Below are 13,285 nucleotides of genomic sequence, written 5' to 3'. Positions count from 1 at the left end.
GATCGATTATCATGGACACGTGTTTATTTGTTATTTAGTCTTGATTTTCTCCCAAGTATAATCAAATCAAACTAGCAGTCGTAGAACTCCCGGAAAGGGCTCATTCCAACTGAGCTTTTAAGGTTCTATTGCCTTTTCAGATCTCACCACAAAAGTACCAATTTCTGTCATTTTTTGAGCCAAAAAACAACACTTTGGGCCAGATAGACTATGCTTCAGAAAAAATTCGATTAAATCTCAATTTCGAAAATCTGAACACCGAATATCAGATCTTAACACCAACCGATAATCGACACTTCCATTATTTTCCATCCCAAGCAAACTGTAGTTGATGAAATTCAGATAACTCCTAGTCATTTTTATTTTGGATTTTGGAAAAATAGCTGAAGCTCATATGACTCTTATTGCGGACTCGTACAATATTAAATTTGAAAAAACCAATAATTTTTCAAATAAAAGTTAAAAGCAACAATAAATTTAAATAAAATTATCCTGTATATAAGAAGAGTCGCCATTTCCTAGCTCTCCATTCTATACGCTAGTGGTTTTCTAGAGCCTAAGCGAAAGCTTTTCTTCTGAGTGCAGCTAAATAACCATTTGGTAATTGCATGTAACCTCGTCTTTCTTCTGAATACGTAGCCTATGTAACCTATCAAAAATGAACAGTTATTATAGACTGTCTTCACCATATTATAAAAGTCACCAAATTATGCAAAATTGCACAATTATGCAATATTTATTCGAGTAAGAAATATTAACTTTTTACAACCTTAAGTACTTCTCCAATGTTTTTTTCAGTGGTGGGACAGGTAACTTGGGAAGATTATTCGATAACATTCTTCCATTAGTAAAGAGCAAAGATGCATCATTGCGTTTTATTTTGGCACCGACCGTTCTTGATAATAGCTTATTAAAAAAGTTCATTTCTCCATCTGATCCTGCAAGAGAAAACCTTAATCAAGGGGGTTACGTAAAATCAGACGCAGCCACCTTCTTTTTAAAAGTCGTTCCTGTGCTCACAGCTACAGGACTTTCCTCCTTGACTTCCTTTGGAGAATTAGTTTTAGGCCATGTTTCCCCACAGCTTCAAAACAAGAAATCTATATTTTGTATTCTCTATAAACCATAATACAGCAATGGAATGTTGGTTTTTCCCTTCCTGCTACTTGGTTCAGATCCCAAAAGAGAATTTTTTATATTTTGAAACCCAAACCATCCGATTATTAGTGCTCTTCTAACCTTGATAACAAGTAAACCGACTACAAAGTTCAACAAAGGGATTTCCTTTGTGAATAGAGTAAAAGGTTTTTAGACCAAACAAGGCCAAAAGTGGCAATGCTGATAATAGAATAAGCTAAATATAAACCTCGTATCAAGGATTCATTGTGAGAATGAATAAGAAAGAGCATGAAATAGTGCAAAAGGTTCTTTGCAACTCATAGTTTTTGTTATCTTCAAGTTTGGATTATACTTGAATCTGCATCTATGGTTTGTAGGCCCTTGACCTGTTGGTTCTGACGAATTTAGCTAGGTTCAAATCCAAATTTGAATTCCTTCTTCAAAGTTAAGATCCACTTTCATAAAACCTTACATGTTGGCAAGGAGTGAAGTTCAGAGCTTGAAAACATCTTTCTGAAAAACTGCCAGATTGTGATTTCAAAAAAAAATTGTCCTAGTTTGAAGATGCTAGTATTCTAAAGAGGAAAGGGGGGGGGGGTATGAAACTAAAATACCTTTATAAGCCAACTTTGGCTACTGATTCATTCATGGAAGTTTCAGTAACACAGAGTAACAAATATAAGCTGCTGTTCAGCACTATTTCTGAAGTAAAGACTTAGGGGAAAGACATTAAAGTCGTCTCTTATTGGAAGAAGGATATAATGTCCTAATTCTTGGAAAGTTGTTGAGCAAGAGGAATAAAACTTTCAGGAATAGAGCTTAAGCCCCACTTCAAAAGCTGTTTTTTAAGCCAAAAATTTTTCATGAGAGTTCGTCAGATCGTATGAAGAAGGAATTACCACTAAACTATCTTCATCTGTTGGAGTTTATTTGGACTAAGCACGCGATATAGGTAACAGCTTCCATAGTGATAGCCGCTAACAGAAAACGTTTGTTTTTAATATCGTTCTAAAACCAGAGTCAACACAGTATTATTAACTAAGCATTAATTTTAAAAAAAAGTCAAACAAAAGCCTTGTAGAGAAAAGTAAAGATAAACATTAAAATAAGCAGATATAGTCATATAGCAAGTCAAATTTAAGGCGAAGAGAAAATACAGGTATGAACAATAAAGCAATACCTAAAACAAACAGAAATCGTAATGTATAATTATGTCAAAGTTAAAAATGATAAATTCTAATTGGGATGAATAAACGCAACTTAAACCGAACAGAAATTTAAAAGAATAAGTCAAATTCCAATGAACAGAAATTACCACAGACAAAAATAGGGTTACTGCACCCATTAATCCTCGAAAGGCTCGAGTGTCCTTTATGGATTATTGAGAACGATTTGTATCTCGAACTGTGTGTCTTTTATTTTACATAATGTGAAGAGAAACAACAACAAAAAAAATCATAGAGATAGTCAAGGTTTACAAATAAGAGCTACCGCAAATAAGAGTGGGCTACCAACCCCTCAAACCTGTGAAAAGATTAGCTTCGTTTCCGCTTTACTGAAAACGATATGTATTTCAATCAGAGTTTTAACTATTTTTCAAAGCACAACAACAATAAAATCACAATACTAATCAAGATCACAGAAAAGAAAAAAGTATTTCCCAGGATGTTAAAATTTGCAACTTTCTATTTAACATAAATTTTATAAAAGGACAATTTTTCTTTTTAAAATTTTTTTTTAATTCTATCTCATTCAGAAATGTAGAGAATTTATAGAAAGGTAGAAATAGAGAAAAAGTTCAAAATAGAACTTTTCAAACGACTATTAATAATATTTTTGGTAGTAATCTGTATAGTGTATTGAAGTAACATTTTGAATTGGTGAATCAATAAATAATCTCAATTGATTTTCAGCACATTTAAAAGGAACATAATACAAAAAAATTATTCATAAAAGTTAATTGCATATCAGATTAATGAGACTAGACATATTGTTTGAATTATATAACAACTACAACTACTACTACTAGCAACTAACCGGAACACCATCGCCTGAGGCTAACACAGCTACGCACGCTCCTTCTCCATCCCAATCTATTCAGAGCCTCCTCTTTAAATTCTCCCAAGAAGTTCGCATTTCTCTTAAATCTTTCCTTACGACATCCTCCCACCCCAACCGAGGACGACCTGTTTTCTATTCAGCTTTAGACGGTTGGCCGAAAAGGACAATCTTTGGCAATCAGTCATCCTTCATCCGCAGAACGTGCCCTAGCCATCTCAATTTTTGTCTCATTATAGCCCTAGAAAGCGGCATCGAACCAAGCTTATCGTACAGCGCACTGATTGAAATAAAGTCAGTCAGTCAGGTATCTAAAACAATCCGTAGAAAGTTCTCTGGAAAACATATAGCAAATCTTCCTCCGTTTTTCGGAGCACCCATACATCAGAACCATACTTGGCCAGTGTCACCACTGTAGCTTCCAATATTATAATCTTGGTTCACAGGCTTAACTTGCTATTCTTCCAAACTCTTTTCAAAAAGGCTATTCTACTTTTAACATCTTCACTGCACCCATGGTCGTTACTAATGATGCTACCAAGGTAAGTGAAGCTGCCCACTTGATTGATCTTTTTGCTACCCAACGTCACCTTTTCATCTTCACTTATTCCTAGCCTTATCGACTTAGTCTTCTTAATATTAATTTTCAAGCTTATTACAGCACCCTGAACTCGCCAAACCTATAAAAGTTCATTCATTTTAATCACACTTTTATCTAGGATGCTTAAATCATCAGCATAATCCAAGTCCAGGAAATTTTAACTTCCCCATCTGATTCCGTATTCTCCCATTGCTTTTCCTTTGCTCCTTAAGACGAATTCCATCAAAATGATCCATATAAATGGTTAATGGGGATTGAACACAAACCTGCTTAACTCTTGATTTACTGCGAAATCAGCTACTAGCCTACTAACCTAATGAATATAATGATATTCAAAAAGGAGAATTCCTGGAAAATTGAACAATTTCTGGTTTTTCCAGTTTCATAATGACAAAATAAAACACTATAAAATACATTAGTTTCCAGAAAAGTGCAAATGACATTGACATTCTAGCCTTCAGAGGGCAACTCCACTCATATTTGTGGCAATTCACCCATTCATTTTAGGTAATTTTCGCTCGTTTTAAGTTCGCCTTGATTGTACATTTCATATTTCATATTGTACATTTCGTTTTAAATTTGCCCTGATTGTAGATTTTTATATATAACTTTTCTTTCAATCCCTATTCGTTTTAGATATTATTTTTTCATTCATAGTAATTTCTGTTCGTTCTACATTTTACTTATTTTTTACTTTATTTTTGCTCGTTTTAGCTCTTAATATCGCACTCTACTTTTCATTGAAAAACTTTTTTTATTACGTTTTTTAAAAATCCAATTCTCTTCTTTTTTAATTGACACAGTTTCACTACGGACCGCTAATAACGTTTGTAAAGTTGTTTTCAGGTTCTGCTTAAGAAGTAAATAATTGGAATACGATTTATTTTAGGTATAATTGGGATATTCAGTCAAAACACTCCATCAGCCGTAGTTTTTGCAATAGTTTCCTAATAATATTTTTACAATAAAGTGCTTGGGAGATGTAGAGGGACTTTTTAATCACACGGATTGAAGATTTGCATAATTCTTGATCTTGTACGGATGAAGCCATCCTAACACACATTCCATAGACTCCCTTGGATATAGAAGTATAGTAATTTATATATTTTTTTTAAGAATATGTTTAAATAAATGCCTGTCTAGGTGATTTAAAAATAGTTCTTAAAAATAGTTCTGTTTTTTTTTTGTCTTAGAAAAACAATTTCGGGCACCGAGAATCAATACAACCTTTTTTTTTTTGCTTCACGGAAGTTCCCTCGAGCTTGTCTACATGCAAGGTCAAGAGAGAGCTTCAGTGAAACCAAAGTTTAGAAAGAAAGCCCAATTAAATTCAAATCAATAGGCAAAACAAACTTGAATGCTCGATTATGAATTGATGCTACCAAAATTTTTTTCGTAACGTTTCGTCCTCATTACTGGACGTTGGTCCAGCCAAAATACCCTGTTCCCGTTAGTTTCAATTCAGTTGGATAAAAAAAATTAGGCTCATTTTGAGGAGTCAAAAATCGATACAATCCAGTTTTTCAAAATATTTACACTCGTGAGTTCATTTTACTCAGTCCACATGCCCACTAAGTTGCAAGCCAATGGGAGACAACAACAACAAAACTTGGGCCTATATTGGGTATCCCATTTTTTTTTTTTTAGTCGCAATAAAAATCGCTTACGTCATTTTCAAGCCAATTGGAGAGAAAAAAATAACAGATATTCTTGCACTATAAATAAGTACTACCCATTTCTTACAAACTATTTTGTCTCCATTCACCAAATCAAGGGGACCTCCCTTGGTGTAGTATACAATCCTTGTAAGTGTAAGGCAATTTTAGTAGAACAACCGTTTTGGACCAATTTCCATGACGCAGCCAATTTTTTCCACATTGTTTGTCTGCAAATCTATATACCCGTTTTCAGTCATGGTGAATCTAGTCTTTCGATTTAGGATGGTTATAAATATTTCAAGTCCAGAAAGCCATCTTGGCCTGGACTGACTGAAAATATTCCTGGTCTTTGCCAATCAAAAGAAAAAAAATTGGTGCATTTTTTTAGATCGAAATTCCTTTTTTTCTTTTTTTTATCTTCATTGGGGTGCCCAAATATTTCTGGACAGCTACTTTGAGAGCAAAAATTTCTAGATAACTACTTTGCTCAGAATAGTGGGAAAGTCCAGTTAATGTGCCACGAGAGATGACACGCCCACACTACCTTAGGGTAATTACCCTAAATAATACAAATCGCCTATTGTTCATAGGGTTTTAGGCGTTTACCCCCCCCCCCCGGAAAATACCCCTCCGAAAAAAAAAACCGGAGAAAAATACCTCCCGTGGAATATAACCCCTCCGCGGAAAATATCCCCCCCAATAAATACTCCCCGGAAAATACCCCTGTGGAAAATAAGGCTTTTCAAATTTGAGAATTTTATTTGGGCTTTGTTATTTTTATTTCCCGCAGTGGGAAGGAGTTTTTGTACTAGTTTTGGGGGAGGGGGTAAAGTAAAAAGCCAAAAGTTTTGATGTTGCTCCTTACTTTCGGTTAAAAAAAATTGTTTTTTTTAATTTAATTTATGATCGTTTTTTAATAATACCGGGAAATCCGGCTCTCTCTCCATGAAAAATTTCGGTACATCTGTATTGCACGCCACTCACTCAAGTTTACGATGTATAAAACTCGAGAACAAACTGGTTTCTTTGTTACTTTAGAATCAAATTTGGGCTATATATTTCTACATTAGCCGGGGGGAGGGGAGTAAAGTGTAGCAGGTCTGCATGCAAAATATGTTAGGCACAATTATTCTGCATATTATGAGGTAAGAATTGTTTTCTGACCTCAAACTGTCCAAATACTTTACTGCCCCCCCCCCCACTTATGTGCAAATATCTATTCTGTCACTTGTCTTTGTCTTGTCTCATGCTAAGCTGAAAAAAAAAAACTAACGAAGAAACCGGTTTGTTCTCGAAGTTAGTGGCGTATAATACACAAGCACCAAATTCCTACCCCCTATGGAAGATAAAAAAAAAATCAAATAAATATCTCAAATTTGGAAAGCCTTATTTTCCACAGGGGGTTATTTTACGGGAGGATAAACGCCGGCCATCGTTCATAGAAAGTCTTATAGTAGAAAAGAACGGCATGTTTAATGTTCTTAGTGCAATTAGCTTGAAGCTTTCTGGAATTATTCCCTGGGACAAAAAGATCTCACATTTTTATTGAGAGGGCATCAAGGTGACAAATAACGGTGCAAAGAACTGTCTACCTCTGATCAGTTTGACATTTAAACTTGTAGGTCCCTGAGCCAAGGAGGCCATGATATATAAGAAAACTTAGGTTGGTGCCCTCTAAAATGTGAGGTCAGAAAAGGGACAAAAAATTGCTTTTTTTCCATTTCCTTGGAACTTATGTAATTGAATCATTGGGCCAAGGGGACAATAATGCACAAGAAAAAAAATATATTGGTTTGCCTGAAAATTACAGCCTACTCACCTTCACTTTTCTTGGTTTGAAGTACAGCTAAAAACCGAGTTATCATACATTCAGGAAAGCCCTAGTTAAACTTATTTATAGCCCCCTTATTTATAGAATAATTTAAGTTTATTGTGGGTTTCAATCTTGCTCTTTGCTATTTTTTTACAACTTTTTTTTTTGTTAATTTAAAATTAGAGGTTGAACGATCCTAAACACTACTTTCTTGGACCAACGGACAAATACTTTAAAGTAAAGAATGGAAGATGGCACCCCTCTTTAGATACGTAATAACTTCCGTTTATTAAGGTTTTAATGTTGTTCTTTAATATCCTTTAAAAAAGAAAAAAGAATATTAAAAATTAAAGGTTAACCACACCTAAAAAAAAACACAGTCTAGTACCACTGGTCAAATTGAAATACCCAGAAAAAATAAAAAAAAGGAAGTATTTGATCCTCCTGCCCCCCCCCCCCCCATAGGGTCAATCTTTGATGTTGATACATACCAGAATGTAAACAAATTTCGGGGTCAACCAAAGATTTTCCCTTAATTTCAAAAGTATGGAGCAATGCAGATCAAAAGTAACCATCAATAGACATATCAAAAGAATTGGCTTTTTATTCTGATTCCAAATATATAAAATTTATTGAGTTTAGCGTTCCCCATCAAAAACTAAGAGCCTAAGAAAATTTGCCTGATTTCCGAAAAGAGGGGAAACACTCCCTAAAAGTCAATCAATCTTAATGAAAATCACATTATCGGATTTATTGGGTCAAAGAACTCTACTGTAGGGGTTTCAAGCTCCCCTCTGCAAAAAAGTGGAATTTTGTATTGTTTTTGCCAGAAGAAAGATCATGGATATGTGTTAATTTGTTTTTTTTTTGCTTGTTTTCCCCAGGGGTGATCATATTGAACCAATAGTCCTAGAATACCAGAAAAGAGCTCATTCAAACGTAAATTAACAGTTCAAAGTTAAATTAAAAGTGCCCTTTTTAAGTGACCAAAGAGACTGGAGGTTGCTAGCCCCCCTCCGACACCCATTTTTCACCCAGTCATCCAATCAAAATTAAATAGTCATTTTGTTCAGCATAGCTGAAAGGTCTGATAACTGTAGGCCCATTCTTTTGCACTAAGATCTTACATCTAAGATCTCACATCTTTCTTCAAAGATTTCCATTCTTTTAACTCATCTTTGCTCTAAGATCTTACAGCTTACTGATGTTAGCAAAAAGTGTGAAAGACGCCATCTTTCTGCCATATAGAACAATGATGAGAGAACTTTGATGATATACTCATCATTGTTCTTAGACTGCTGATCAGAGCAGAATGATGAAAGGCGTTTACAAAAGAACGCTATAAGATGTAAGATCTTAGTGCTAAGATTTCACTTTTAAGCGTTCTTTGTCAAAAGATTTAAGATCTTAGCACAAAGATGAGTAAAAGAACAACCCTTTTATGTTTTTCGAGATGACCCCCACAGCACTTGGGGAAAGATTTAAGTTATGAAATTTGCCTGTTGTTATGTATTTTCTGTCGGGGTGAATTTTCTGTTGGGGAATTTCCCAAGGGGAGAATTTTCTATGGGGAGGGAAGTTTCCTGGGGGTCCACTTTTCAGAGGAAATTTTACACTAGTGGAATTTTCTAGAATTCCTTTTAGATATTCTTTTTATTCATCTTACTTTCTCCTTGCCAACTCAATTTTACATGTGGGGATGTTCTGGTGAAATTTTCTGCTGGGTCGGAATTTTCCAATACTAGTTTTTCTTTACTATTAAGCTATGCTTTCAGTCTATTTGTAATCACATATACCATTATTGTCTTTTAGACCTCCATTGACAGAATATTTCTGCTACAGCAATGTTAATGAATTTATTTTCTGTTAAAGCAGTTTCTCAAATACGCAAGACTATTAACACAGAAAAAAAATCTCTATACATTGCTAAGATTGTTGGCCCTCAATGGAAAACTGAATATCTATTTAGTCTGTCTTCAAAAATTCTAAAAGAAAGGGAGACAGGTACCCATTCCCTGCATAGGTCCATCCTTAGAACTAGGCTATTATTTTCTACCAACAAATTTAAAAAATGCTCACAAAAACTTATACAGACAGAGATCTTAACAAGGAAACATATTATCTTTGATGATAGCCTATAGGGTTCAGTCCCGATTTGAAGAAATAGTTATATCTGAAATGTTTTCCAATGCTCACTAAGGATGATTTAAGCACCTTATTTAAACATAGAAAACCTTGTGCATTTATAAAACTAACACAATTTAACTGTTCTTCATGGACAAAATGTATAATAGGTACAAGTAGATCAAATTTTCCTGATAATCTTGCCACTAAGACAGCAGTCCAAGTCACCCCAAAATTGAACTTTCTGACAATCTGAAAATATAGCACCCGCACCCCATGCTGTAACTAGTTTTATATGTTATCTCCAGTCAAGCTAGCACTAGAATTAAAACACAAAGATATCGTAAAGCCTAAAACTTTTCTTATATATGGGATGTGGTTGATGGCTTGAGGGAAGACAGAGCAAAAAAACATGATCTTTAGTCAAGTCAGAACAATTCTATGCATTGATTTTTAATCTTGCTTCCAGTTTAAATGTATCCCAGCACTCCTAATGCCTAGATAGAGCCCTAAGCTATATCCCAAAGTTGGCTGACTTGCATTATTTTTTTGTACTCATTTCTAATCAAAAGTTTTTGTATAATCTCAAATAAAGCCAATTTGAAGAATTTGCTATAGTTATAAATTTGGAAAATTGGTTATAGTCCTAAATGTATCCCTTCATTGCTTTTCATCTTTATAGGCATGATGTCTTCGTTGTTACAATAGGCTGGCTTCACTCTTGACCCATAAAAACTGTTCTTTCTAAGTGCTTCTTCCAATGGAATTGTTAGATAAAACACAATTTGAAAATGTGGATAAAAATGGAAGGAGACACAATAATCTGACTAATAGTAACATGCTGCACATTATAGGGTAAAAATTCAATTGTTTCAGTGCTCTCTTTTAAATTTGCTTATATCCTAGGGCTATCTGGGACCATCAGGGAAGAGGGTGGGTGATATACATTTCAAAAACTCAATTATTTTTTTTTTTTTTTATATATTACAAAAAAGGAACCAAAGGTGAAATTCTATTTTAGGGGCTTCTTGCTATCTTGGAAAGTAGCTGAGCTAGGAGAATAAAACTTTCAAATATGAATTCAGGGCCTAAAACATTCCCTGAGAAAGTATTGCTGAGATACTACATCTACTCTTTCCATATTTCCAGGGCTTACAAAACGTGCTTACATGACAGGTCTCTACTTATCTAAATTCTGCCAAAAAACCTTTTTATTTTAGTTTTCAAACTCTCTTGATTGACTTTAGTTTTTGAAATGCATAGCATATTGGTTCAATAAAATTTTAAGCCATGACAGGGATTTCTACTAAATTTCAGGAATATATTTACACATATTTAAAACCTTATAAATTAGTATTGAGCAGAGATATGAGGCTCAAAACCCTTCTCCTGTGCCTTGTCAGAGCAAAAGGGGCATTCTGAAAGGTTTCACTTTAATAACATGAAGACTATGAAATAACAATATCCTATGGAGCAATAAGAAATGGAGGTATGTGGGTCAAAATACCTTCCCAGGAGATGTTTAATGCTCTGAATGCATTCCTGAGAGTTTCATTTGCATGGATCAACTACTTTCCAAGGTAGCAAAAAGCAGATATCTAGAATTTTGCCAGAACTAAATAATAATACTATTAACCTCAATCATGGAAAGTATATACAACATATCTAATATTATTAACCTACTATCTGTATTTATGAAATATGCATTTTAAACAAAATAATTGCCCAAGATTAAGTCATGTTTAAATAGTGTGGGCATTACCCTATACTATGCATCATGTTTCTAATGATTAGATTTTTATGTTTCCTTCCATAGTTGTCCACTTTTAAATATCATTTTTAGGTAAACATTTAGTGGTTGCCCACTTCCGAAGGAAATATTCTAAACAAATAAGTGGCATCAACAGATTTCTTATTTTATGCTAGGATGTTATTAAATATTGTGATTGCTTTTCTGACAAAGCCCCCCCCCCCTGATAGCCCTAGGAATAAATAAAAACTAAAAGAAAACCCTCAAACCACAAAATTTGGTAAAATTTTTGTTATTCATATTATTGACTTACAAATAAAGAAAACATACCACTCAATGCCTTTTCTTATGCTCTTTCCAAATATAATAATCATCTTTGTTGGAAATGAAGTTTACTCCCACCCCTTTATATACCAATTCAGGGTAATTATTTGCACATTGGGGGGGTGGGGGTAAATTTTATTTCTGATGTAAATGGGAGGTAAGTTAAAACTTTCCCCTATCCCCCTAATGTGCAAATATATACCCTGAATTGGTATATATAGGGGTGGGGGCTAAAATTTATTTCTGACAAAAATGATTATTATATTTGTAAAGAGCATAAAAAAATGCAGCAAGTGGTATGTTTACTTTATTTATAAGTCAATAATATGAAAAACGAAAAGTTTACCCAAAATTCTTACTTTATAACATGCAGTATGTTTCTATCAATCAGATTTCCATGTTTTATTTTATTGTTATACACTTTCAAATTGTTTAAAATAATATCATATTTATTAATGATAGATAAAAACTAGATGTCATTGAGTTTAGATTGTAAAACCTGTTTTAACAAAGAACCAATGATACATCACAAGATTGATGTTATGGGAAAATATATTAGGCTATTAGGGCTATATTGGTGACCACCCGGGGGGGGGGGAGTGAGAGGGAGCATGGTTAGGAGAATTATTGTGATGTTTGAAAGTAGAATAAATCAAGAAATCTGAGGTACTAATTTATTTTTAAAGCATATTTCCTACAGAAGTGGTCAGCCACTAAAGATTTAGCCATTTTTATGTAAAATATTTAGCCTATCTAGCTTATATCAATTCTTTTACAATCAGAAAAAAACCAGAGAACCATATTACTTAGAGCAAAATTTGGGGGTCAATATATACCAAATCATATTATTGAGTTAGGACTAAAGTGAATACACCATTTGATGCCTTTTTTATGCTGATTACAAATATAATAAGCATTTCTATCAGAAATGAATTTCAGCCCCCCCCCCTATATAGGCCAATTTAGGGTTAGGTTCGGTTGGGTTAGGTATAGCCTATATGGGGGGGGGGGCTGAAATTCATTTCTGATAGAAATGCTTATTATATTCCTAATCAGCATAAAAAAAGGACATTGAATAGTGTATTCACTTTAGTCATAACTCAATGATATGATTTGGTATATATTGACCAATTTGGGAACATGGGGGGGGGGGGGTTGCAGTGTCAGAGTAGCAAACATTATATTTACTAGCCAACAGCTTACATATATGAACAGTTTATACTTGTGCAATATTATTAGTAATGATGGTGGATGTAGTGAAGATGTCAAAGGAGAATAGCCAAGGCCCAGGGTGTTCTTTCACAGTTGAAAAAAGTTAGGAAGAATAGGAAGATAATTCTGCAAAAAAGATTAGAAAACAAGAAGCTATAGTGATCACAGTGGTCAAGTATTTTTCTGAAATGCAGGCACTTCAAGAGACAGATGAGAGTTGGAGGAGGCAGGGGCAGGACAGCTAACCCACCCCAGTTTTTCTGACATTAAATTCTTTTTATTTTTACACTCCTTTGGTACACCTTGCCCTCCCCCCAGAGCACAATGCCTAAAACCGCTACTGTGGAGCAGTGGGAAGCCTAGCTGTGTTGGCCTCAGATGGCTTGGTGCTGTAGTGAGTTGTTAGTAGTGGCAGCCAATACTTTTTTCCCTCTAGAGAACTGCTCTCCTATACTCTAGCCCTGAAAATTTCCATCAGGTCAAGACAACAGAGTTGGGTTCGATTAACCAGAACTTACTTAACTAACAAATCTACTTTTTTCGCTTTTAAGGGCCAGGCACACCGCACAAGTAGCTGATTTCGGGAACCAATTTCAGCAAGGGTGTATTCGACGTTAAGATTTCTA

The 13,285-nt window shown here is 34.5% G+C and overlaps 1 protein-coding gene across 1 annotated transcript in view; it reads right to left on the bottom strand.

The window, feature by feature from the left end:
• Positions 1-13,016, bottom strand: part of LOC148941416 (carnitine O-acetyltransferase-like) — a 75,773-nt gene extending 62,757 nt beyond the window's left edge. Inside the window, exons 1-3 of the mRNA XM_089104538.1 lie at positions 13,001-13,016; positions 3,157-3,212; positions 770-938 (exon numbers count right to left, since the gene is read on the bottom strand). Of these exons, the coding sequence (XP_088960664.1) occupies positions 770-924 (155 nt within the window). The 5' untranslated portion in view covers positions 925-938; positions 3,157-3,212; positions 13,001-13,016. The remainder of the gene's footprint in view (positions 1-769; positions 939-3,156; positions 3,213-13,000) is intronic.
• Positions 13,017-13,285: the final 269 nt, after the last annotated feature.

This window comes from Artemia sp. Qi Xiang Cuo, chromosome 18, assembly GCF_049724085.1.
Source record: "Artemia sp. Qi Xiang Cuo chromosome 18, ASM4972408v1, whole genome shotgun sequence".
In the NCBI taxonomy this organism is placed as follows: Eukaryota; Metazoa; Arthropoda; class Branchiopoda; order Anostraca; family Artemiidae; genus Artemia; species Artemia sp. Qi Xiang Cuo.
The sequence above is the reverse complement of the archived record's forward strand: the minus strand, read 5'-3'. Positions and strand labels throughout refer to the sequence as shown.